At 42.6% G+C, this 26,443-nt stretch overlaps 1 protein-coding gene across 6 annotated transcripts; it reads left to right on the top strand.

Annotated features, from left to right (window-relative positions):
• Window positions 1-22,471, top strand: PRDM1 (PR/SET domain 1). 6 transcript variants are annotated; one of them, NM_001192936.1, is made up of 7 exons: window positions 179-220; window positions 1,845-2,093; window positions 8,488-8,607; window positions 12,106-12,358; window positions 17,391-18,511; window positions 18,988-19,116; window positions 19,462-22,471. In NM_001192936.1, exons 1-7 carry the CDS (start codon window positions 179-181, stop codon window positions 20,032-20,034), a joined length of 2,487 nt encoding a protein of 828 aa, NP_001179865.1. In that variant the 3' UTR covers window positions 20,035-22,471. The 6 variants fall into 6 exon arrangements, with proteins under 6 accessions (XP_059745774.1, NP_001179865.1, XP_005210891.1 ...); XM_005210834.5 differs by lacking the exon at window positions 179-220 and adding an exon at window positions 237-1,568; XM_059889791.1 differs by lacking the exon at window positions 1,845-2,093 and having other exon boundaries at window positions 1-220.
• Window positions 22,472-26,443: the final 3,972 nt, after the last annotated feature.

Below are 26,443 nucleotides of genomic sequence, written 5' to 3'. Positions count from 1 at the left end.
ACTCGGCCCTCCAGTGTTGCGGAGAGGCAGAGCAGCGCGGCACCTGTCCGCGCCGGGAGCCGGGACGCGGGCGCGGGCGGCCGAGCAGAAGGGCACCGCCGCGGTGCGCGCCAGCCTTCGGCCCGGAGGGGACGCGGAGCACTGCGGACTGTTTAGGCATGAGCGACATTTATCTCAGATGTTGGATATTTGCTTGGAAAAACGTGTGGGTACGACCTTGGTAAGGAACTTGATCTTGTTTTTGATTCTGAAATTGATCTGAAAACTTCGCCCCCCCCCCCTCCTCTTTTCGGCTAACGTAGTCGCAGTATAAACCAGAAATGCTTCTGCTTTAGGGCACTTAGCACTGTCAAACATTTATAAGACTTTTTCCTTATGAATCATTAACCCTTTCAGTTCTAGGCATAATTGTCAGTTCATTGAAATTTCAATAGTGACTCCCGCCCACCCCCGTCCAACAAAAGTAACTATTCCGCGTTGGCTTAATTTTAAATTTTGGTTTTATTTTAACACTTATGTGGCATCGTGACTGTACATGTCGCAACTACGTAGACTTAAGCACGTTTGTTTCAGTCGTGACTGAGGGAAGGACAATTTCGCATCTGAGTTTTAAAAAAGGGGGGGTCATTATATTTAGAGAAGAAACAGAAGAATGGAAAAGCCACCCTGAAGGACTTGGACAGTGTTGTGTTTACATTCTAACGAGGACACGTTCTTACATGGAAATAATACCCTACTCCTTTTTAATACGTTCCTACTTTTTCCCCCAACACGTCTGTATGGGAAAACACTGCAGACGTTGTTTACCTTTTTACCCCCTCTCTCTCTTTGGAAAGCACTTTTCCTGCGTGTGAGGGGGGGATTTTCGGGAATACCCTTATCAGTTTACAAGTGGAAGCAGAGCTTGTCTTCTGAGTCTTCTATATTTGTTATAACTTTAGTTACAGTAAACTGTAGCCCATCAGTGACTTCTGGGAATTCGTACACTTTCAGATTTAAATGGAAAGTGCTATTTGTAGCTGAGGGCTCCTAAAGGAATTCTCTTTAGGGAATTCTGTTGAACAGTTTTATGTTTTGTTTTTGCTTTTTCAATCTGGCGTAAGATACCCACAATCAAAAGAAACTGTGGGGAGTTTGCCCCCTGCCCCCCACCCCCATCTTTCCTCGTCTTTTCCTATGGTCCAAATGATTTCTGAAAAGCTGCAGCTCAGTGATGCTGGCAGGATGCAGTCCTTTTCAGTCTTCCATGTGAGAGGATGAAAGAGATCGCGCTGCAGAGGGGGTGTGGGGGGGGGTAAGTTGTTTTGAAAGTTGTTTTGAGTTGGGAGCTGGTGGGAAAGTTCAGTCTTCCCCATTTGGAAAAGGCAGGCTGGGTTCCGCTCCTGCACCACACGCGCTTTCCATTTTTAGCTTCATTCAGAGGCAGACAGAGCTCCTTCCTCTTCCTCTCCTTGTTTGTGACACTTTTCTGAGGCAGCTTTTCCACAGCGTTGAGGGTCTGGCGGCCATGACCCCAGGCGTCCTGGGACAGAGGACTGGGCGCCCACAACATTTTTCTGCTGTGAGAGGTAAAGCCTGGGATTGTTCGGAGGTGGTTCTTTTCTTTTTAAAACTTTGTCTTCCAGTGAGGTTGCCACACTCTTTGTTGTTGTTATTGTTGTTAAAGGATAGCATTTAAAAACCTTGCTTCTCCAAGGCAATCTTTATACGGCTTTTTGGCTCTTACTCAACTGTACCGAGCACTCTGCATCTGCTTTTAAAGTCTTCAGACGACTGTATTAGTCATAGCCTCTCAGAGGAGCCACGGGACAATGGGGATTAAAGGCCTTTCCCTTCTCTTCCAGGCTGCCCCCAAGTGTAGCTCCAGTGCTGTGAAGGTTCCAGGGTTGGCAGAGGGGACTGAAGGGACCATGAAAATGGACATGGAGGACGCGGATATGACTCTGTGGACAGAGGCTGAGTTTGAGGAGAAGTGTACATACATTGTGAATGACCACCCCTGGGATTCTGGTGTGGAAGGAGGCACTTCGGTTCAGGCGGAGGCTTCCTTACCGAGGAATCTGCTTTTCAAATATGCCACAAACAGCAAAGAGGTAAGCCTCTGGTTTCTTGCTGAAGAAGATTGGCACCTGATGCCAAATCTCCCTACTTGCCCTTGAGGCCTTGTATATCTGTGAGAATCTGTAAGTATCAGTAAATAATTGATCACTTAATTCACTTCTTTCATTGCTTTCTCTTGCCCTAAGTCTGTCCCTGCTTATTTTCTCCAGCTCTTGACTATTCCATATTAATCAGTAAACAGTTAAATTTTTTGGCAAGTTGACATGTCTTAGAAAAGCCGAATTGCAGCATGGGGTGGGTGAAATTGTCAGCAGCTTCGAGAAAGTTTCCTGACCGCTCTGGACTCACTGGCCCTCATCACCCAGTACAACTGCTTTGGAGGGAGAAAACTTTTTCTTTGAGAAAAATGTTTTTCATGTTTCTTTTGTCTCCTTTTGGTCATGAGATGGCTTTAGTCTTTTTTTAACGAGCCAGCTTTATTAGCTGGGTTTCTAAAATTATTCTCAAAACCTTGACGTGTTTATGAACAGAAGTGATGGTGTAAATTGAGAAGAGGTTCATGTAAAAGTGTCCTCTGTCCGGGTGACTTCAGAGCTAACCACTGTTTATCTGCAGCAGCTCCTTTGCTTTGGCAGGGCTGGCAGGCTGATTCCTTCTTAGCCTCTGAAGTGGGTACACTCTTTGTTGTTTCAAAGGGGTTGAAAACCCAGACTTGGAATGAGCAAAGGATTTGTGTTTACCCTTTTATATAATGATTATAGCAAGGCGTGATGTTTAGCTGTGAAAAAACTTGCAGAACCACCTCTTGTTTTGAGAATTCAGCTACTGCAGTTGCTCTCGTGGGTCGACTGCAGGGCTGAGTTGAAGGAATCGACGCCACCACAGACTTAGCACCACCATTCCCGTCACTCACTGTCAATCCTATCACTGCCTTCAGAAAGTCGTGAAAGGTGGGGGGGGGCGGTCTTTTGCTGTAGGAGTCCAGAATTCCATCCCGAGACTATTCATTAACAACCATGTCAAATCACTTTCCTCCTTCCCTAAGGAACAGTATTTGAAGGCGTTGAGAGCTGATTTGGGAAATACTTTTGTCTCTTTCCTGTTGGTGTGTCTCAGTTTAGTGTTGTTAGTGAGGGGGTGACACAGCTGTCTAAAATTAAATAGAGCAACTCTGCTTTGGGTTTCATTAAAACTCAACTCCCCCCCACCCCCGCTCCCCGTTTTTCCTACTGGGAGAGAGGAGGCTGATTTCATAAAAAGCAAAATTTAAATTGTGTTTGTATGTGAACATTACCAAAAACTTGACCCCAGAAGTCAGGCTTAATTACACCTTTTTTGTGAAAGTAACACCCTTTTCTATAGAAAGTCTCTTAGTTTGTGGCCCATGGAATCAGTGTAGGATTTGTTTGGGTCTGTAATGTTTGTCTGTGGCTTTAAAAACTGTAGCATTTTTTTCCCAGATCAAATTTGACCAAATACTGGTCTGTTCCCAGATTTTAATTGTGTTGTGTTGCCCTGTCCAGCCGCTTGGGATTAAAATCAAGACCTCTACTCTGGTTCATCCTTGCCTTTTAGTTCTGTAGTATTGTCCTCATTTCAGCTCTTAGCCTGTCTTTCAATTTTCATCATTCTATTTAAAATAATAGCTAAATAGAAAAAACAATGCCCTTAGATCATTAGTCCAAAGTTCAAAAAACTAGGCACATACTTAAGGTGTATACTTGGAGGCAGAGCCAGACTTGGAGCAAAGTTCTTCAGACTTTCCAACTAATGCTTCTACATTGTGCTACACTGGCCCCTCTTGGTGTCACTGTGGTTTTATTTATCGTCTTAACATACTTCAGACCAATCCTTTCTTAAGCTTGTTTGGCGTTTTTTCACTGCATGTGTAACTCCTTATTTCGTATGTTCAGCACTGAAAACGCATACGGTACCTGTATTCCTAAGGAGGGTCCTTCAGAACAAACCTAGTAAGAGGCCAGGGTTCTTTTATTCTATTTTCTCCTATTTGATTTTACCGAAATGCTTGAAGAGAACAGTATGTCTTTAGTCCTTCATCATAAAAGTCAGCAGGAAACCAGCTTAAATGTAATAATACTGGCTTAAGCTCCCTCTGTAATGCGTGCCTGCTTTTCAGTTTCTCCTTCCTTTTTGCCTTTTGGAAAAGGACAGCTCCCTCAAGATGGTGAAAGAGAACTGTGAAATTGAGCCATTGAGAGTATGATAGCTGCAAACCAGTTCTAGGACAGGAACCTTCAGAATGGATGAAATGTTTACATTATCATTATTCAGTTAGTTCTTTCAGTCCCACAAGGCGTGGAAAGAGGAAAAAAGCCTTTGTACATGTAGTTTTTATCTGACCGATGTATCTTGCCCTTCTTTAAATGTTTTCATTTAAGTAGCAGAAGATGTTACATTATGTACTGATGTGCTGACATCCTGGGGATTTTTTTTTTAACAAGACCATTTTTCATTATGAATTTGTGCTATGTGTCAGCACCTTTTTTTTTTTTTTTTGGTTTAAAAACAAAACATACAAACCGTATTTCTGATCTTGACCCTCATTTTTAGATTTAGTTTAGAATCATTTTGCACCTTTAATGAGGCTGTTCTTACTTCCTATTTCCAGAACCCAAACCAAATATAGATGTTCTATTCAAAAAAACTTTTAAAACTTTTTAAACTGCTGGGTTATTCTTTTAGGGGGATTTTCCCCTTGATCTCCTGAAATAATCTACTGTGAATACTTGAACACAGAAAGATTGATTTAAACACTTCTGTTCTAGAAGCCGTAGCCTGAACTGAGGTTGCTTGCGTTGAATTCAGAGGCTCTGTGGCTCTGAGCCTGAACTCCAGCATCATGTGGCAATTAAACATCAGGCCGATGATGGGGACTCAGTGTCCATTTTGATTGAAGTCCATTATTAAGTCATCTGTAAAAAGTATCTCGCCATAATATGCAATTCCCTCTTCACACTGCCTTTTATTGGGAGACCATATAACCAGGCATTTCCTTTAATATAAAGATAATTAAGGAAACTTTCCAAAAACATCTCTTTCCACTCCACCCCCTTTTAAAAACAATGGAGTAAAGTACAGGCTGAAGTCTTGGTTCACTGCAGAGCACTAACCATCTCAATGCAAATATCCTTGTATTCAAAATAGAATTTTAATCTAATGAGTCATTTCTTTTGAGGGGGAGGGGAAGAGGTAGCTAGTAATTAAAATGATTTTAATATAATTTGGGGTGAGGATACTTATCCCGTCGTTAGACCTGAATGATATTTCTGCTTGAAACTCAGTGAGATTCATGTGTATTCATATATTCCTGAAGAGGGAATTTGCTTAAAAAAAATTATTCTCCTTTCTATCAAACTTTGATTCAGCACTCCTAGTCCACCCATACTAAGTTGTGACATCTTCATTTTGTGAAATGGAAAACAAGCCCTATTTTTTGTCTGCAGGTCTTGGACTTCAGGGTATGTTGTGTAACTGAGGCTGTTGATAGATCTGTAGGGGTCAGCCCAGCACAGAGCACACAGCTGGGAAGAGCGGGCAGGCGGGGAAGTGTGAAGGCCAGCATCCTCTCGCTGGTAGATTTATGGGAGGCACACAGGAGTCTGGGCCCAGCAATGATGCTTTAGGACCCTGGTCAGTTCCAGTGAAGTTTCCTTCCTGAGCTTAGGTGAACACATTCTTAATTAGTCCTTCTAGTTCTGGGAAATTCAAGGCACACACCAGGTTTCCCTACATTATGTGCTGGCTCCAAGGATAGAATGTTGTTGGTTGTTGGTTAAGATTCACATCCAGATCTTTCCAGGGCCGGAGGGAGAAGTATGACTTAGTCTCTTCCCATTAAAAACTACCCTGGTTCTGATCCCCGCTCTAGTTACCTGGCTGAGCTCAGGAGTCTTAGAGCTGGAATCTTAGTTATAGCTCTTATGTCCTCTTTGAATAATTTCTCAGATAAGGATCTGAGATGAAGGTGCTGATTGTGAGATAGGGTGCTGAACTGGGAATGGATAGAGATAGTATATGAGCTAAACGGTTCCTTCCAGCCTCAAAATTCTGATTTGGTGTCTCTATTTATTCATGTGTGAGTATATAAGTACCCAAAGCTCTATGGATCACAGAACTTAAAATATTAGTGTTCTGTCTCACTTGTAAAGATAATCTGGTATTGAGGCTCTTTTATTTGTTTGGGACTTGAGGATTTCCGCAGACCTCCCTTTCCAGACAATTGTTCTCCTGTCTTGTCTGGTGAGTTGCATTTGTATGGCTATTGATGGCAGGAGCTCTTTAATGCCCTCTCATATCTTCGCCAGTGACTTGCCTATGGCTGCGCTCAAAGATGTTTGGTGGCGTATGTCTTCTGCAAATTCTTTTGTAGGAACAAGTTGCTAGTTGACTTCTTTCGGACCATAAGAAAGTGTTGTGTATTTTCTTAGTGTAAGATTGATAGCTGAATATGAAGCCCATTGGTTAAAGAATGGCAATTCAAGAGAAAAACCCTGACCTCGTTGTCATACTACTTGTTGGTAATCAAGCTCTGACTCCCAAGACATTGTCTGCAAGAGACTATAATTTAAAACAAAGTTGATAAACCAGTTGAGTACCTTTTTTAAAATTACTGCTTTAAAGTGGATATGTTGAAAATATCACCTGCTTATTATTGGCTCACCAGTGAATGCCATTATTTGTTTTTCCTGTTTGTCATTTTAATATTATGGAATAATCACTCAGATATGAATGCCAAATGATTTCTGTCATAAAAGCCGATTCCATGAATTTTTCAAATTCATTTCAATAATACATAATAAACAGTAACCTCTGAATAAGTCTACTTAAGCTTTAGGATGCTTTTTAACTCAAGGCTGTTATAAGGTACTCCGCAGAGCTATACTGCCAACATATACCAATAACGATGAACTGTTATTGAAAGGGCAGATAGATGTAAATGAGGCAGAGGAGGAGAATGAAATGAACATCTGCTTTTTTCAGCTCTTGCCAGAAATTCATAACGGACCAAAAATAACACTCTAGCTTACCAACCTTGTTTCAACTTGTGTTGGGTATAGGAAATTTTCTTTTTTTCTGTCTTTCCAGTCTCGGTATGCTCCATTGGCTTGTATATTGAATATTAAATTTTTAAAATTAATTTTTAAGTCATGTATATGAGAAAGACTGGTCTGTCACAAGCGTGTAGGTGTGTTCTATATCTTTTTAAACAAAGATTTCGGTTGTTGATGAGATTTAATGAAGTATCAGTGTATATCAAAACCAAAATCTTAGATTCCATTGCAAACATTTATTGATTCATATATAAAGGCCTACCATTTCAGGTGCACAATTAGAAAGGAGCCACCAGGGATAATAAAAACTGGAGATAAATATGTTTTTACCTCTCCTCTTGGTCCATATCAATAAGGCATTCAGTAAGTGATTTGTAGGCTGTTTTGGGTGAAAAGAAAATCAAAATGGGAAAGTGAGTGAATAAAAAACAAAATGTACTGCACAGTGTTGTAAAGGACTGTTACAGAGTTCTTTTGAATAATGACGAATTACTTCCTGATTCATGGTTGGTGACTTTTTTTTTAAACCCCACCCCCGACCCCAAGAAATTTACCATCAGGGAGGAACTGGTATAGTTAACATGTTTCTTTTTAGCAAGGCCCTCCAAAGTCAAATGTGTGATCCATCCAGTCTAACAAAGCCATTTCCTCAATCTTAGAACCCACAGCTCTCCTAGGTATAAATTCCATTTCAGAGGAAGACTTTTGACCACCGTTGAGCAGAAGATGCTAGAGAAGAGCAAAGTTACTTGAAAGAATTTCCTTCTACTAAAGAGAACTTACAAATTATAAAGAAAGAAAAAAAAAAAAAAACCTCATCTGGAATGAAAAAAATATATTATGTTTTGTTTCTGGTTCCTTAGGCCTTTGTGGAACAACCAAAGAACATTACTTTGGTTTCTGAGGTTAAAACTATTTTATTCCCCTTAAGCACACTGTGTTTATGGTTTGAGGGAGAAGAAGAAATAGGAAACTAGGAGCGGGCTAAAATGGTCTAACCTTGACTAATTCTGCAGTATTCGAAACTCATCCTAAAATGGAATAGTTTTACCCACTCTGTTCTTCTAGCATAAAAAGTATTAATAAAAAATATTGGACCCTCAGTCACCAGAGAACTAGACTATTATACTTGGCTGAATATTTATTTGCTTATCATCTGTGAGTTTAACAGATAGTCTTCCCCAAAAGTCAGGCTCGTTGTTAATTATGTAGGCACGATTAATGTCTGCTCTCCATAGCACAATTTTGTTATCATTGGTGGTATTACCATTTGACAATTCAACTCATTGAAACGAAAAGATCGATTCATATTTTACTGTTGAACTCACTGTTTCATATGTTTTACCCCCTTTAGATTACTGGAGTGGTGAGTAAAGAATACATACCAAAGGGAACACGTTTTGGACCTCTAATAGGTGAAATCTACACCAGTGATGCAGTTCCCAAGAACGCCAACAGGAAATATTTTTGGCGGGTAAGTAGGGAAATTTTTCCCAACTCATTAAGTATCAGGGGGAAAAAATGAAACTAAAATTGCTGGGTCACTTCCTTCTTCAACTGTCCTGGAGCTCCCCACAATATTCAGGGTCCCCACGGACACAGGGAATTCTAAGCAATTGTGACGAAACGGGTTAAAAATTCAGCCTGGGAAACACAGCTTGAAGGTAGTTGGGGTGAAGAGGTGGTCTGTGTGAATCTTAACTTTTTGCGATTCATTGGAGTTTTGTGATGAAAGGAAACAGTTTGCTGCTTGCTTCAAGGGTAAGTTCATTTGCATTTCTGTGCAAGGAAGTAGTAATGAGTCACCAAGTCTTAGATTTCACCCCTTCTTGATTTCTTGCTGACTTAACTTTAATTGAGTGGACGAGTAATCACAAATGAATTACCTTGAAAATAAATGCCATTTAGGAAGGATGGTACTGGAGGAATGGAGATGGACTACAAGACTCATCCTGTTTAAATGCATCTGTACCATGAAACTGCTGGATTTGACAGCACATAAGTTATTCCATAGTGTAAGGAAGATGCTTACAACATTCAAGAGGATAAACTTCCCTTTAACACCCCATCTAGTCAATCCAGTTTCCTTTGGAATATCACAGTTAGAAAAAAATCTCACAGGTGAACTAATTAGATGGAATCTTTAGGTAAAAGACCCTGGATGAGAATGAATAGAAAAAAGCAGACTGTTTTACATTTGCCCATCCATCTCTCTGGATACTCCGTTTCCTCAATTAGAAAATAAATTTAAAAGCAATTATATGTATGTATGTATATAGACTTGCATAAAATGTACATGATTACTGGGAAACCTTTATTGAAATTCTTTCAAGAAACAGTTGCATGGTAGCAACAAAAACTGTATTGTACTTACTTGTTTAGTCGCTCAGTTGTGTCCTATTCTTTTGTGACCCCATGGACTATAGCCCACCAGGCTCCTCTGCCCATGGGATTTCCCAGGGAAGAATACTGGAGTGGGTTGCCATTCCCTTCTCCAGGGGATCTTCCCAACCCAGGGATTGAACCTGTATCTCCTGCATTGGTAGGCGGATTCTTGACCACTGAGCCACCAGGGAAGCCCATATTATACTTATTCTGGTCGGATTTACCTAGAATGCTTATATTTTTTGGACAAGTATTTTTATAAAAGACCTATATTTTGTGATCACCCAGAAGCTGTTCCTAAGAAACAAGCTTTTAAAAAAAAAAAACAGGAAGTTTTGTATTTTAAGAAATCTACTTTACTATTTTCTGAACAAAAGAGATCACTGAGAAGTTTCCACTATGAATTGCATGCTCAAAATTTAATAATTACTCATACTTAAAATACATTTAATACCTGACTAATAACGGGTAAAATGTGAGTGCACTTTTGCCTTTATTGCCAATAAGGTCTTCTGAGAAGTGAGCCATAGATGTTTGTAATTCTTGAGTCTAAGGTCTGAATTAAAACAATCCAGCATAAGTGTGGTTAATGCAGGGTCCTTTCCAAAAAAATGACAAGAAATATTTAAGAACCTCCTATCTCTGTCTCAGTTCCCTAGTTTATTGAAGATCCACTCTAAGTAGCTGAAATGCTTTCCCTGAGAGGATTTATTTGAATTTGGTCCTTCACATGCAAAGGACACTGTAGGAGATGACTCCCCACATGTTGTTAAAAGCATCCCGATTTTGTTGGCAGGAGTATGAACATCTGTTGTGAGGAAAGAAAAAGTTTCATGCAAATTACACAAAGAAGAGAAGGGATGTTCAAGTTGAGAAACCAGTGACATTTCTTGTAACTGTGCTATGAGTCAGCACGTTTTTAATCTTCTTGATAATATATGGAAATAAAGTGAGGGTGATAGGCAGCAGTGTTCATCTGACGTATCATTATTTTATTTTCTTGTGTGTGTGTGTGTGTGTGTGTGTGTGACTTCATGGCATCGACATTTCTGTTTTTAAATGAGGATACAGTAAATTGTAGTCTGTGGAAGACTGACTGGAATCAACATACCCGTAGCTTTAGAAAGCAGTTTCCGCCCAGCGAAGAGTGCAAGAGCGATGGAACCCCGTGTTCCTGGAAGTTTGCACATCAGAGTAAACAAACTTGAAAACCCCTCTTGATAGCAGAATTCACCCAGCCTTGTTCCATTTTCTCTTAACAAAACACACCGCAAAAGCTCTCATAAGCTGCTTTGATGAAGCCACATGTATTTCCCCCTTCACAATTTACAGGAAGTTACTCTTAAAAGAAAGTGATTCTGGTGTTTACTGCCTGTGTTAAAGGGACAGAGTTCCTTTTTGTCTCTGATAACGTTTGAGTGAAATACAGAAACACTTTAGAGATTAACATAGTCAGTATGTGACTAAGAACAAAGCAATGACCTGCTGTCCGGTTAGAGCAAAACTTCTGCTGTGAATCATGCCCTATGACTTGGAGCCTCCAAGTTGCAGAAAACGAGGTACTGCTTGTATATGTGTAAGGATCTTTCTTAAGTCTTAAGATGAGATGGGTACATCTTAAAAAGAGGGAAAGAGAAACTTTCTGGGGAAGGTAAAGGGTCTGTTTATAAAGTCGTTTCAGTAAGACTTTACCTTTTTACCGAGTGGCCTGAGGATATCTGCTAACCAGAAGTAGTAGTAACTCTAGGACAAACTTTGAATTCCTCATTTTGTATTGCTTTTAAAGAACAACACCGTTTTTTCCTCTTCTTCCAAAAACAAACCCTAGGGCTCTGTGAGTGGTGTCTTAGCCACCCCCCTCACAGATAAGAGGGTTCCCTCTCCCTCCCTCAGCCTTGAAAGAAAAGCACAAGGCCGAACACATTCATCAAGAGGAAAAGTGACTTCTCAGTAGACTGTCAGATGCTGGCTTCTGTCCCAGTGTTCACTTTGTTATGGCAGGTGAAGTTCACCTTGGCCCCACCCAGCGTTTCCACAAAAAGGCAAAGTTCCAAGTATTCATATGAACAAGTGTTACTGCTGGACTAGGAGGCTTGGGGGTGGAGGATGTTTGCAGAGTTTAAGCCTTGGGCGGGGGTGTAGGAAACGGGCAAGTACAGAGGCCATAGAAAAAGCTGAGAGACTCAGTTTGACGTACTCAGTCGGGTTGGTCTAATACCTAGTGACTCAAAGCATTAAAAGTCAGAATGATCGGAACTCAAGCCAGCCGTGCTGCCTGTGCGCCATTCACTCTGCTAGCAGATGGAGTACTAGGTGCGGCAGCTCCTTAAACGAAATCTTGGGTTTCGTTCTTCTGTAGGTTTTCCCCAAACATGAAAAGACCCTAAAACTGAAATGGAAAAGGTAACTGATAAAGCGTGCCTCCCGTTTCCTCCCTTATTTCTGCTGATTCAAGACAACTCCGGCTAAACTGATTTCCTTTTCTAATGAGGCAGTCAGGGACCAGAAATCACACTTGCCATGTGCTGGCAAGCTTTCCATTGCATTGGGGGCTTTATTTTCCACGTCTCTCTTCTCTTTTGCGCAGATCTATTCCAGAGGGGAGCTTCACCACTTCATTGATGGCTTTAATGAGGAGAAGAGCAACTGGCTACGCTACGTGAACCCAGCGCACACTGCCCGGGAGCAGAACCTGGCCGCCTGTCAGAACGGCATGAACATCTACTTCTACACCATTAAGCCCATCCCTGCCAACCAGGAGCTTCTTGTGTGGTACTGCCGGGACTTTGCAGAAAGGCTTCACTACCCTTATTCCGGAGAGCTGACAATGATGAATCTCAGTAAGTGGATTACAGAAGAAAAAAAAAATTAAAAATGCCAGTAATGTCAGTTCTGCCCCTTTGCACTAATAACATGTTGTTTAATTACATGGCTTCATTTGATGGGCCAAGTAGGTGGCTTAAACTCAGCACTGGGAAGAGAAAAACAATTTTTTTCAGTCTCTATTCCCTATAATGAAACTTGATCATTTAAAAAATACTAAGAGCAATTCTGAATGTACAGGAAGAAATAAAGGTCCAATGTTAATCTGTCCAAAAGGGGGCAGGTAGGATTATATTGTAATAGAGATTAGTTCTGACATGCCAAGGATGAAAGGTATAGTTCCTTGTTTGTGGTAATTTCTCAGTGCTTAAAATAAGCTTTGAAATGTAGATGCACATTTGGTTATCAAGTTATGGTCTGATGCGAAACATAATTGTTTTAGAAAAACTTGGAGCTATAATTTTTTAAATCTTATTCGAAATGGATAACCCTGAAGATTTTATATCTTCGCTTCCTTCCTTATGGTAAAAACCTAATTATCTGATCTCCTGATCAGTATTACAGTAACCACCTATCACTTTTATCTTAACAAATTTTCAGTTCCTTAGGTTTATAAGCTTTTACTTTTCTATTGGTTAAAGTTGCTGTCGTGACCTCTCTGCAAAGGGCTACTTTGTTTTAGTCATTCTCAAGTGATCTCTAGGAATGATGTAAGATTTACCATAAAATTCCAACCTGTTGTAACTATAGTTGTATATTCTCAGACTGCTTTTAAAGCAGGTTTTTAAAATCCTCTCCTTTTGGTTTCAGAGTTCGGCATCTAAAAGCTGAAATTTTTGTAACCTTTTGTTTTGATCTCATTTCCAACATAAGGAGAAGTTGGAAGAACAGTACAAAGAATTCCCAGAAACACTTTACCCAGATTCATCAATCATCCATATGCTGTCCCATTTGCTTTATCTGCAGTCTAAATTGTTTTAGTTCACATTTTGGCCTTTGAGACCTTTGGGATGAATGTTAATATTAACATAAATTAGAATTTGACTTAAATTTTTAGCCAATTAACAAACCAATTACTTATCCTAGTCAGGCATAATCCAACTCTATAGCTATTTGGTACTCATCCCAATGATCTCCCAATGATCTCAAGACTATATTTGTAGTTTTCTGAAAAGCTGAGGCTATAAAAGCTTAAAGACCTCTACCATAATATCTTTACATTTGTGTTTGTGGTCCTTATGTACACACATATAGTTACCCTTGAGGTTTGGGGAAAAAACCTTGAAATGTTTGGAAACAAATTGGCTTCCAGCTTGAGCATAGTAGGTATAATCAGGTCCTGGCCAATGGTGGTGGGTCTTTTCCCTCATCTCTCTAGCACTTGCAAGAGTCCCCATTATATCACTAGTACCCAGCATCCCAAGAGCCCTTCTGCTCTTCCACCCTCTGTAGGTGCCAGGCCCAGTGGCAAAAGGCAACTTACTCTCCAACAGGCCATCTCCCAGGAAAATGTGCTGCTGCTTCTTGAGGGTCTCCTCACATTCCTTGAGCTTCATCATTCATGGATTCAGAAAAAAGACTTTGATTTTTTGTTTTCTTTGAACTGTAACTCCATTTTAAATGACCCACCTTGGTGACTTTGCAGTAACTACAAAGCAGTTTTTTCACATACATCCCTCACCTTCTTCCACACAAAGAAAGGTCCTAAAGGCCTTGAATTTTTATTCCCCAACAAAAGGCTTCAGCACAGAATTTTCAGGTTCAAATGGTTATTCTTTAAGCTCTGAAGGAACAATCATGTTCTCTATGAAATGACACCTTTGTTCCCTCAAATATCTGTTGATGTTTATGCAGAGTTTTTTCTAAATGGTGGTTGAACATTTTCAGGTACCCACTCACTGTCCAGTATTCGTAGTACAGAATGAAAGTTCACAATAACCAGTCACAGTAAGCCAAGACTCCTGCTGCCTGTTGTGAAACCAGTTGTCTAGGTGTGGTAACTGATGATTGAGATGCTGATCAGGAAAATTTCCACTATTTCATCAGGTCTAAAAGGTAGATTGTGTCTTCAGATGAGTTGTGTTGGGTTCCATGTTTCATGCACAGTAGAGGCCTGTGTCAGAATCTCTGTGAGGGCTTTAAAATGGCAGTGATGGTTCAGTTGGTAGAGTTTTGAGGAGAACAGATTTGAAGAAAACTGAAGTCAAGAAAAATAAATAGCCAGAAATCACAAATAGTTATTAAAAAAAAAAAAAAAAGGAGTAGGAATTATTAGGTTTAACTCTTACTCTCCCAAGGTTGTGTGGTTTTTTTTTGGTATTTTTTTTTTCAGTCTATCTAACTAACCCATCTAGAAAACAGTTGACCAAATTATAGACTTCTAAATGTTAATCTGCTTTCTCAGTTTCAGTTGAAAACAGACTTTGTTTTGCCTACTGCAGAACTTCTAGGTTCTTTCTTATAGTCTTGGGGGTTCTTATTATAGATCGAAAATGTGAGTCGGCATAATTAAGCCATTCAGAGCCTTCAGAAGCAGTTCACTCTTGAAATGACTCCGTCCGCCTACAGCCATTAAAGAATTAAGAACAAAAACAGATCTTGATTTTCTTTTTCAAGTTAACTCAAGCTGCTGCTGAGTGGGAGAGTCAGAAATGACACCAGCTCCACTGATTACTCAGCTACTGAAGGATGGTTTTTTTTAATATACCTTCATATAGACTCCATGAGGGCTTCCCAGGTGGCACTAGTGGTAAAGAACCAATATGCCAATGCTGGTAGATAGAAGAGACGCAGGTTTGATCCCTGGATCAGGAAGATGCCCTGGAGAAGGGCACAGCAATCCATTCTAGTATTCTTGCCAGGAGAATCCCATGGACAGAGGAGCCTGGCAGGCTGCAGTCCATAGGGTCGCACAGAGTCGAACACGACTGAAGTGACTTAGCACACACATGCATAGATTCCATGATTGACACTTTAGAACACCTGAGGGGGGCTGACATTGCTCTCCAGATATTGTTTTTTTTAATAGGAAATAAATGTGTTTTTATGAAGGTGTAAGATAGTGAGCATTTATCGTGGAGCTATGATACGCTAGGTACACTCTGCTCAGTATTTTGCATAGAAAATAATAAATTCCAACTTTTCTTGTTGTTGGCTCGATTGTTAGCTTTGCAGCAGTTCAATAATTGGATTATGGAGGTGCTCAGCAATAACACCTGACTATAAATAGGAGGGCAGTGCTATGGACAGATTAAAACTTCCTGCTTATAACTTTAATTTATTCAATATTAGAACCCAGAGAGTGTGGAAGCTACTAGAAAAAATTAGGAGACTCAGATGTAATTTGCCACATAACAATGGCAGAAAGTTGTGATGGTGAAGCTTCTGTGTTTTCTTTTTTTTTCGGGTTACGTCTTTTTTTTTTTTTTTAACCTGAGCCTATATGGTTGCCTCCAAATCATTCTTTTTTTGCCTCAAAATCCCCTCCTGTGGCTGAGATGCCTTGCCTATCAGTTTTCCAACTTAGTTGTCTCTCTTCTTCTACCATTTCAGCTTTAAAAAACAAAAGTGACAAGTTGAACTTCCTGCCTGCTGAGCCTCACTGAAAGACTGATATTGGCCTGATAAGGGGGTATTTATTTTGGTTTAGTGGCCTCAGAAATCCCTCTCCCTCAACAAGCTTTCCATCACTGCCCCCATCACATCTTCCCTGATAGTGTCTGGGCTGTGTTTATTCTGGGGCTTCGGGCTCACCTGGGAGTAACTGATAACAGCCAGCAGAGATAACATTCTGAGGGGGCTCTCAAACTGGAACCGAATCCCTCAAGCCTGTCAGCCTAGAGAATGGATTTGAAGAGTTCAGACTCTGGAGTCCACAGAGTTCATTTCTAGACCTATCGGGTATCAAGCCTAGAGTTCTTCCTCCATTAAATCAAGCAGGGACAACAAAATGATGCTTTTACGGAGGCTTAGCAAGGTCCCCCAAGCCTGTCCTCTTCTAAGGCTGAGGCCAAGAGCTCTCCTGATGGCATCTATACAAACCCACAGCTGATCATCTCTCCCTACACTGAGGGCAGGTGTGCAGGCTGGAGTGCTTACCAACCAACAACCAGAGCTCCAACCAAGCAGCTTGTATTTTACTTTTGGTTTCCAGGGAAGGCTGAGCAGGGAGTGGTCGGTTTTCCCAGCTCTGGGTGGTTGGTGTCTTCCTGAAAGCATCTTTCGTTCTGCGTGTTTGGAGGGAGCAGTGCTGGCCATGACCTGGAGAACCTGTCGTAAACAGGCTGTTTAAGAGCATTGCTGCTGTTCCTAAACAGTCTGTTTACCGAGTAATAATATGCCATCTTTTGGAATACGTGTGTTCATCTTCGCTGCCTGTTTTCTTTGGTGCTCTAAGTAATTGAACTGGCTCGCAAAGTGCCATTTGTGGTTTGGCAGCGATGACTATGTAACGCCTTGTGATTCCGGGGGACAGCATTACTGGGAGCCTGGTGAGACCCGGAGCCTCAGTGAAATTCTGGTGTTGTCAGCAAATCCAGAGGAAGGGTTTGCATCACCTTGCTAATCTGTTTGACAGAGGCAGTTTGAACAGGATTTTATCAAATTCGTATTAAACAAGAATGGAGGTGAAAATTGATGACTGCTTATTACTTGAAATGAGTCTTCATCTTTCACATCTAGTTCACAGGGTGTGCTGATTTCCTTTAGGTAAACTGTGACTTTTATTAACCTGTGACACCCCGCACCCAGTATTTCGTGGAGGCACGCTCCTACTCTAGGTTGAACAGGACTGTTCTATCATGAGGATTTTACCAGTGGAAACAGTCATCCAAACGATGTTATTCATTTGACTGATGCCACCGGTGACCCGGTTTTGCTGAGGAGGAACTGGAGTGGCATGAGCCTTCCAGAATGAGTGGGTGTTGAGAAGCCAGGTGGCCCTCTTGGGGCAGCTGGGGCTCAGGTTTGCTCAAGGAGAGAGCAGCCTGGGCAATGTCGCTTCAATTTTCTGTCTCCCTCTGAGTAATCATCTCCCTTTCTTTATTTCAGCACAAACCCAGAGCCGTCCAAAGCAGCAGAGCACTGAGAAACATGAACTGTGCCCAAAGAGTGTCCCGAAGAGAGAGTATAGCGTCAAAGAGATCCTAAAATTGGACTCCCACCCTTCCAAAGGGAAGGACTTGTACCGCTCCAACATTTCACCCCTCACTTCAGAGAAGGACGCGGAAGACTTCAGGAAAAACGGGAGCCCGGAGATGCCCTTCTACCCGCGCGTGGTGTACCCGATTCGCGCCCCGCTCCCGGAAGACTTTCTGAAAGCACCCCTGGGATGCTACGGGATGGAGCGGCCGCCCTACATCACTCACTCCCCCATATCGTCCTCCACGACGCCCAGCCCCTCGGCGCGCAGCAGCCCGGACCGGAGCCTGCAGAGCTGCAGCCCGCACAGCAGCCCCGGGAACACGGTGTCGCCGCGGGCCCCCGGCCCCCAGGAGGCCCGCGACTCCTACGCCTACTTGAACGCCCCCTACGGGGCCGCCGCCGAGGGGCTGGGCTCCCTAGCCGGCTACGGGCCGCCCACCCACCTGCCGCCCGCCTTCATCCCCTCCTACAACGCGCACTACCCGAAGTTCCTGCTGCCCCCTTACGGCATGAACTGCAACGGCCTGGGCGCCGCCGTGAGCAACATCAACGGCCTTAACAGCTTCGGCCTCTTCCCGAGGCTGTACCCGGTGTACAGCAGCCTCTTGGGCGGGGGCGGCCTGCCTCCCCCGGTGCTGGCGTCCGCCTCGCTCCCCAGCTCGCTGCCCTCGGAGGGGGCGCGCCGCCTGCTGCAGCCCGAGCACCCCCGGGAGGTGCTGGTGCCCGCGCCGCACAGTGCCTTCTCCCTCCCCGGGGCGGCCGCCAGCCTGAAGGACAAGGCCTGCACCCCCACCAGCGGCTCCCCGACAGCCGGGACCGCCGCCACGGCCGAGCACGTGGTGCAGCCCAAAGCTACCTCAGCGGCCGCTGCGGCCCCCGGAGGCGAGGAGGCGGTGAATCTCATCAAGAACAAAAGGAACATGACTGGCTACAAGACACTCCCCTACCCGCTGAAGAAGCAGAACGGCAAGATCAAGTATGAGTGCAACGTCTGCGCCAAGACTTTCGGGCAGCTCTCAAACCTGAAGGTAGGCCTGGCTGGCGTGGTCACCCCCTACCCCCACCCCACCCCACCCCCTACCCCCACCCCACCCCCACCCCCGATGCGCGGTCTTTCCCCGGGAGGGCACACAGCGCGCCTGGGTACTTAAACCTCTTGCAGGTTGTTGATTGCTGTTTCCTCCGTGTAAGACCCAGGCATGGCATCGTGGGCCAGGCAGCTTGGGACCTGTTACTTCCCCTCCCCCCAGTATCTGCTGATTAATAAACATCTGGGGTTTGGGCTAGAGGATCAGTGTGGAGTCCCTGCTTAGGCTGTGAGTTTTCTTTAGCTCAGACACGACAGAGTGTTCTGAAGCCCACATTGGAGTTTGATTTGTTCTAAGACTTCACCTTGATGCTTAAGAGGTTTGCATCCTAAATGCCCGGAGTACTTGAGCCGGGATGTTCACTCTTACAGCCTGCAGACTGGGAGCCAGGCTAATGTGTTGTGGCTTCTTCCCAGGTCCACCTCAGAGTGCACAGTGGAGAACGACCTTTCAAATGCCAGACGTGCAACAAGGGCTTCACTCAGCTCGCCCATCTGCAGAAACACTACCTGGTACACACGGGAGAGAAGCCACATGAATGCCAGGTGGGCAGTGTTTTCTGGGTAGAACTTTCGACCTTTGTACACAGTGTCTCAACAGTCACCCTCCTGGTGTCCTAAACCAACGTAAGAATTCTGCCTTCCTTCGGCTGCTGATGAGATGACACAGCCGGCTTCCACTGGGTGGACAATGGTCGGGGAGGGAACCACAACCCTGTGGGAGCGTCCCCACTTCGCCCTATTCACCTTGCGCTGCGGTGAGGGGCCACAGGGAGTTTTCTTTCCCCTCCCAGTTTGTCCTGCGTGGGTGGGCAGCTGGCACCTCCCCTTGGCAGCTCTTAACCTTCTGGTCTCCATCCTCCCTTCTCTGCCTCCCTCCCCACACTGCAGGTTTGCCACAAGCGATTTAGCAGCACCAGCAATCTCAAGACCCACCTGCGACTCCACTCCGGAGAGAAACCTTACCAGTGCAAGGTGTGCCCCGCCAAGTTCACGCAGTTTGTGCACCTGAAACTCCACAAGCGCCTACACACGCGGGAGCGGCCCCACAAGTGCGCCCACTGCCACAAGAGCTACATCCATTTCTGCAGCCTCAAGGTCCACCTGAAGGGGCACTGTCCTGTGGCCCCGGCCACTGGGCTGCCTCTGGAGGACCTGGCCAGAATCAACGAAGAGATTGAGAAGTTTGACATCAGCGACAATGCCGACCGGCTGGAGGACATGGAGGACAACATCGACATGACCTCTGTGGTGGAAAACGAGATTCTGGCCGTGGTCAGAAAAGAGAAGGAAGAAACTGGCCTGAAAGCGTCTTTGCAAAGAAACCTGGGAAATGGACTGCTCTCAGGGTATAACCTCTATGAGTCAACAGAGCCGTCCCTCCTGAAGTTGCCTCACAGCAACCCACTACCTCTGGGACCTGTAAAGGTCAAAGAAGAAACAGTCGAACCTATGGATCCTTAAGATTTTCAGAAAACAAAAGGTGTTTTGTCTTGTTTCTTAACTTACGACTTGGCGAGTCAGGGTGCCTGTCGCAAGCGCTTGTACATAATTCCAATTCTGCAAAGCTCTCCCTGACGGCAGATGGTTTCCCTCACCTCTCTGGAATTAAAGAAGGAACCCCAAAGTTACTGAAATCTCAGGGCATAAATGAGGCAAAGACAATATATATACCTATTATATATACTTATTTACACCCCATCTATATATTTGAACCTGTTGTATTTTGAATATTTGTGTGAATATGTTTGCATAGCCTCCCCATTGCTAAGACTATTGCCTAGCCATAATTATTTTTTCAATGATAATCCTTCATAATTTATTATACAGTTTATCATTCAAAAAGCAATAATTAAAAAAAGTTTACAATGACTGGAAGAATTCCTTGTAATTTGAGTTAAGTGTTATATTTTTGTCTGGTGGCCATTCTTTGTAGATAATTTCTGCACATCTGTTTTAAGTATCTTAAGATTTAATAAACAGATACATTACTTCAAGTCAACCTCCCTCTATAATAATGGTTTGAAAGTGAGGTTTGAGTATTGCCAAAGTTAGGCAGTTGATGTGTTCATTCATAGGATTATATTATTTGAACAGCCTTGTATCATTTGAACATAATTTGGGGGTATGTTTGCAGAATTAACCAGTAATAGGTGGAAGAAATAAAAACCTTGTATGTTTCTGTAGAGAGTTCAGCATTCCTGCCCCCAATCACAGATTTACCAGAAAGGTGATAAGGCGTTGCCAGTCTGTCTCCCTCTTCAAAAAAACAGGGTTGTCCCATCCCCAAAGTCATGTGACCATTTGCAGTGGCCATGAGACTTTAGCATCCCAATGTATTATCTGAAAATGTGAAGAAGACAAATGCCATGTTTAAAACCACTGCAAAATGTTTCCAAAGCACAGGTGGTTTTGTATGGGTGAGGTCTGGGGGCATGAGTCCAGGTGTTTTTGTTGTTGGTCTTTTGTTATTACGTCAGAATTGCACAAGCATGGTGCTCCACCAGGAAGGATTTGAGTTAGATAGGCTCAGGCCACACTTTAAAAACCAAAAGCCAGAAAACGGGTATTCTCGTTGTCTTAGGGTCAAAGCGGGTAATGAACATTCCTGTCCCCAACACATCAGTTGTATTTGTTTTTTCTGTGCAACTCAAGACTTTTCCTCAGTATTTGTGTTTTTACATTTTATGGTTAATTTAATTGAAGAAGAAAGGGCATTGCAAAGTTGTTCAACAACAATTACCTCATTGAGTGTGTCCAGTAGTGCAGGAAGTGATGGCATCTTTAATGATTTGCTACTCAAGAGGAGAGAGCACGTGTGCACCAGAGAGATGGAATGCATCCCATTCTGCCTCGTCCTCTGCTAAGCCCAAAGATAACACGTTGGCATTCAAGGTGTAGCGGACAATGATGTATATTTATAAATCTATTTATACCACTATACCATGTATATAGAATATATTTATAACCACTTAAAATTGTGAGCCAAAACATGTAAAAGATCCTTCTTTTCCTAATGGCAAAAAAAAAAAAAAAAAAATCAAACCCTCTCTGACTCTTTGCTTAATTAGCACTCGATGACCTCACAATTACATTGGTGAGCTTGGGCACCCCCTTGGTATTATAAGAGATCCTAAAATTTTGGTGCAAAGGTGGGGACCGCATAACAACCAGGGAGAAAGAGACATACCTTTTTTAACTATTAAGGACAATCTAAGATGGCTTTTTTTTTTTTTTTTTTGTCACATTCTGATGTGGTCACACCCAAGTCCCAGAAATAGAAATCCCATCAACCACTGTAACTTTTCTCTCTTCCTCTCCTTCCTTCTTAAATAACTGATGGATCACTAATGAATCTGGTTTATATATTCAGCATTTTGGTCTGTGGCAACTAGTATCAGCCTACAGAAGAGAACAACAAATGTAGGATAATCCAGGGAAACCTAAGAGCCTTACTGATCTGTTCCTTTAAATAATGAAACTGACAGTTTTTTTTAATATTTTTTTTAACAGTGTTTGACAAACAGTCCTTGATTATAAGTAAACCAAAGCATCATACTGACACTGACATCAAATATTTTCTATTCCCCATCACTCATTTGTTCTCTTTTTTCCCTCTCATGCTTTCTCATTAGTGGAAATTTTTACTGAGACCTGCACAGTGGCTTGAGACCCCGTAATTCTCTACCATCTGACTTTCCCTCTGAGGCCTCTTACATGTGAATATTGAGCCCACAATCAAGAGTGGTTTTGTTTTTTTCTTTCTTCTACTCAAAACTGACCAAAGTTACTGGCTTTTTACTTTGCTAGAACAAACTATCTTATGTTTACGTACTGGTTTACATTGTTATTTATGTGCAAATTGTCAAAATGTAAATTAAATATAAATGTTGATGCTTTACCAATGCTTGTCTAATGTCTTGAGTGGAGGGTGAGGGAGCAACACCTTAGCCATACTGTAAGGGTGGCCTTAGAACAAATTCCGAACGTGACACAATTTGCCTCCATCCTGCTCATGTCCCCACCCCCATCCTCCGTGCCCCATAGAGATGATTCCCTAGTTTTCCCACCTCCGTTGGTGACTGCATTTGTCAGTGATCTGACAGGGTTGATCGCTTGCCTCTCATAAATCGACAGTGTAAGATCTTTGTCTTTAATTATGGGCCATAAAAATGTCCTCTAAGAAAAGCATTTCAAGCATGAGCCAGCTATTGTTTGCTTTTCTTGGACTTTTTTGTTTGTTTTACTTAGTTGATGGGCAGTGGGGTGGTAGCGAGGTGAGGAAGACTTGGATTAAGTCCAGAAATGCCATCCTAGCCTTGATCCAGGATGTATGTGTGTGGACCCAGCCAGTTCATGGGTGAGGGGCTCTGGGGAGCCCTGGGAGCCTGAGGAGCATTTTACCCATTGGTGGCATTATTTTTATTTCAGTAGCCAACACTCCACAGGGAACCATAGGGAATACTTCTGCATAGTTTTTCTGCCCTATGTGCTACAGTATTTTTTTCCCCTTCACATTTTAACTCAGGAAGTAGATTTGCCACTTGTGCAATTTAAAACAAATTTCAAGAAAGCTGTTTGACAGGCCTCTGGGCATTTTTAGTATGAAGCCCAGGAATCACAGTAGCCTGGCCATGTGGTCCCAAGGGTCATGTGTTGGGAATGGATCTACTTGTTTGTCCACTGACACTCCAGACACTAACCTTTCTCCAGTCACAAACAAAAAGCAAAATTTGAGTTTCACTTGGTAGACATGAATAGGAGAGATACTTATAGAAAAGTGTTAGTGCCCTCAATGAAAAAAAAAAACCTAAAAGCCCTTCACAAATGGTTTTCATGTTTGCCACTTCATCCATTAGCAAGTTCATGGTACCATGCATGTTAAGAAAATAATGTTGCTTATATTTAGACACTCAAAACTGCCCAGTGTTTTTTTTTTTTTTTAATGTTTCTTCTTTATAGTCACTTAAACATCTGTGCCAAGAATTTGAAATGCTGCCAGCATTTTACTGTGGAGTTAAGAAAACCAGACCCTATTGTCATAAACGTGCCAAATGGTGCTGGATGCACTACTAAATTCTACAGAACCATTGTGGTAATAATTTTTCAAAACAAAGCCCAATCAGATCCAGAGTATAACAGTTACTACCATTAATCATTGTTCTTTACTTGGCAAAACATACCTTTTTTTCTTGGGAGTTATATGTCTTGAGCACACTTGTGGACTTAGCTGTTTAATGAAACATTACATGAGAAGATATTCACTAGGAGCTCAAGTCTCCCCTGCCGTCATCTACCCTGCTGAACAGAGACTTCAGGCAGCTGTTTGTATGGCAAGGCAAAACCAAAGAAGCCACCTTTTTAAATCTTTCCTTAAAAGCCCTGTTCAGAAATGACACATTCAATTCTCTACTGTAAGAAAATACATAGAATATAGAGTTCCATGGGAGCTTATAAGGACATTTCTAAATTTTTTCCCTTGGGGGACAGAAAACCAATTTAGAACCTTTAAGTTTGTGTAAGTGAACTTATTCCTTTATGTGTGTGTGTGTGTGTGTGTGTGTGTGTGTGAAGCCTTCTTTAAAAGAAGATAATGGGAAAAGGCCAGAGCAGAGAAATGAAAGTAATTAGAGACACATGCTGGAGGATTTCTAATGTTTCTGGGATAATCTGGTCCACAAAGGAAGGCTGCACCACAGAGGGTGGCAGCTAAAAACGTTAATGAATAGAAGCGAAGTTACATAGAATGGGATCATTGAACCAACTGAAAAGACACTTCTATTTCCTTTATGAGACCATAGAGTTCTTTGTCCATAACATGTCTGTTTCATTATCAATGTCTGGCCAGAAGAAATCAGACCATTCTGAGCTCTTCTGGGTATCCAGCAGCTGCAAGAAATGTTTCAGTACACATAAGCCTCCCATCACATCCATTTCTAAGTTTCATGTCCTTAGGACTCCCAAGTCCTTTTGCTTAAAGTGCTGCTGACAGCTGCTCCTTCAATAAGTGAGAAGTGATTTTAATCTCAGTATAGCTTTAATCATGTAATTTAGGCCCAAAACATAGCAAAATTCCAAAAAGTTATTTTTAAGCTGATTTACACAAATACTCCTCATGCTCAGTTTCACAGAATACTATAACAAACCCTCTCCTGGTTTGTTCTTCCTTCCAGGTTTGATAAGTAATGAACCACAGTTAGTCATGTACACATTTCCTCCTCTGAATTTGAGACAGAAGCTTTTGTTCAGCATAAATGTGAGCACAACCACCTTGCAGTTTTCTACTACCCCCATCAAGAAAGAAAGAGGAAGTGACAGGTAAATGCCAGTGGGTGGTTTGGGTAAGAAATTCTCCAGTGTGTTAACAAAAGGAAAATTGTCCTCAGGGAAATGTGGCACAGCTTCCCATCTTTAGGTAATCTGAAGGATTTGTATGTGGGTTATGGCAACCAGTGTTCCTCCCTGGATGAGGGGCAGAGCAAAAGAAACAATTAAACCATTAACAGAAGGGACTTTGGTTTATATGATAAAGGTGAACAGCCACCTTTAAGGATGGTAACACAGTGGGTTCCTTTTGGGGGAGGGAGGAAGTAGTCTCCTTCCTGGGATGGCCTAGAGATGAAGAGCCAGCTTGTCTAAAAGCACAGGATAGGCAAGATGCCTGGCAAGCCCTTCCCATGCTTATAATTCAAAGACTTCCATAACCGTGTAAGTGACGGTGCACCCGGGGACAGGACAGAGCCAAGGCTCTGGTGGAGAACTTAAGTCTCCTTAATGTTCCGGAGGCCTCGGAGGAAACTGTGCATATCAATATGTAAAACTCTATAGAAGACAGATCTGGAGAGCTCGTCTCATCCAGAGGAAGAGTCCATGATACCAAGAAATGAACTGTGCTGTTACGTTTTGTGAAATATTTGAAAATGTATTTCCCATTTGAGTCCTTCCCAGGGATTCTGCGAGGGGGTGGAAAATAAGACAGTGCCACTGTGACCCGACACCCGGCGCTCTGCAGAGGAGCATCCAGGCTAGCAGCCTGCCAGCGCAGTCCTGTCTTGGGAAGAGAGGGACTATCTCCATCCTCCCTTCTTCCACAGCAAGGCGGCCCTGGAGTACTATTCCCGTCCATGCAGGCAAAGGAAGTAGGATGAAGCCTTATCCCTTTCCATGGAACACTTTCTTGCCACCTCAGTTTTACGATTAACCTGACAGTGATCTGCAGTGAGACTCACCATCTAAAGATCACGAACTGGGTGACTTCAGTCCTTCTTCGGTGCTACCCAGGCCAGAGTCTAAATATACCCCCAAGGTGGGAACTGAGATTATGAGCTCCTAGTCTGCTGGAAAGAGTGAACCAGAGATTTTCCTAGTTCTAGTCCTGGTTCAGCTGCTACTACCTGAGTGCTCTCAAGAAAGTCCTAGAATTTCCCTGGGCCTCAGTTTCCTGATCCATAAAATGAAGGAGTCATTCCTGGGCTTTCTTTGTGCTCTTTCGTAAGTATTACATCTCTTAATATGCTAAGATTCCATCATTGTCTCTTTTTTCCTTTCGGTTTGTTTCCCTTGGAAGTCTGATTGTTGCTATAGGCAGTTATTTGTAATTTAGAGAGCAGATGTCAGAGGAAAATGGAAATGAGGGACAGGCTTGTACGGAAAAAACTATTGTGGCTTCTTTTGGCAAAAGAGATTCGGCTCACAAAGGTCCTGCTAATTTGTGAGAATCATGAACTTTCCCCAGGAATTAATATGCTCATCTGAAAGGAATCAAGATTCTTTTAATGGAAATAATGGCTTGTGCTTAAATCAAACCTCTGCTCAAGTGAAGTACCATGAATTCTAGGATGTTTAGTTTAGTGGCTTTTTGTTTTTTCTTCCA

Source organism: Bos taurus, chromosome 9, assembly GCF_002263795.3.
Source record: "Bos taurus isolate L1 Dominette 01449 registration number 42190680 breed Hereford chromosome 9, ARS-UCD2.0, whole genome shotgun sequence".
NCBI classification, from domain to species: Eukaryota; Metazoa; Chordata; class Mammalia; order Artiodactyla; family Bovidae; genus Bos; species Bos taurus.
Note: the sequence above shows the minus strand (reverse complement) of the source record. Positions and strands in the feature narration are given on the sequence as shown.

Bases quoted from the DNA above. Each gene is read 5' to 3' on its own strand.
- PRDM1 (NM_001192936.1), top strand. From the start codon at position 179: ATGTTGGATATTTGCTTGGAAAAACGTGTGGGTACGACCTTG. The intron at 2,094-8,487 runs GTAAGCCTCTGG...TACCCCCTTTAG, and splicing joins ATGCCACAAACAGCAAAGAG to ATTACTGGAGTGGTGAGTAA. The intron at 8,608-12,105 runs GTAAGTAGGGAA...TCTTTTGCGCAG, and splicing joins ACAGGAAATATTTTTGGCGG to ATCTATTCCAGAGGGGAGCT.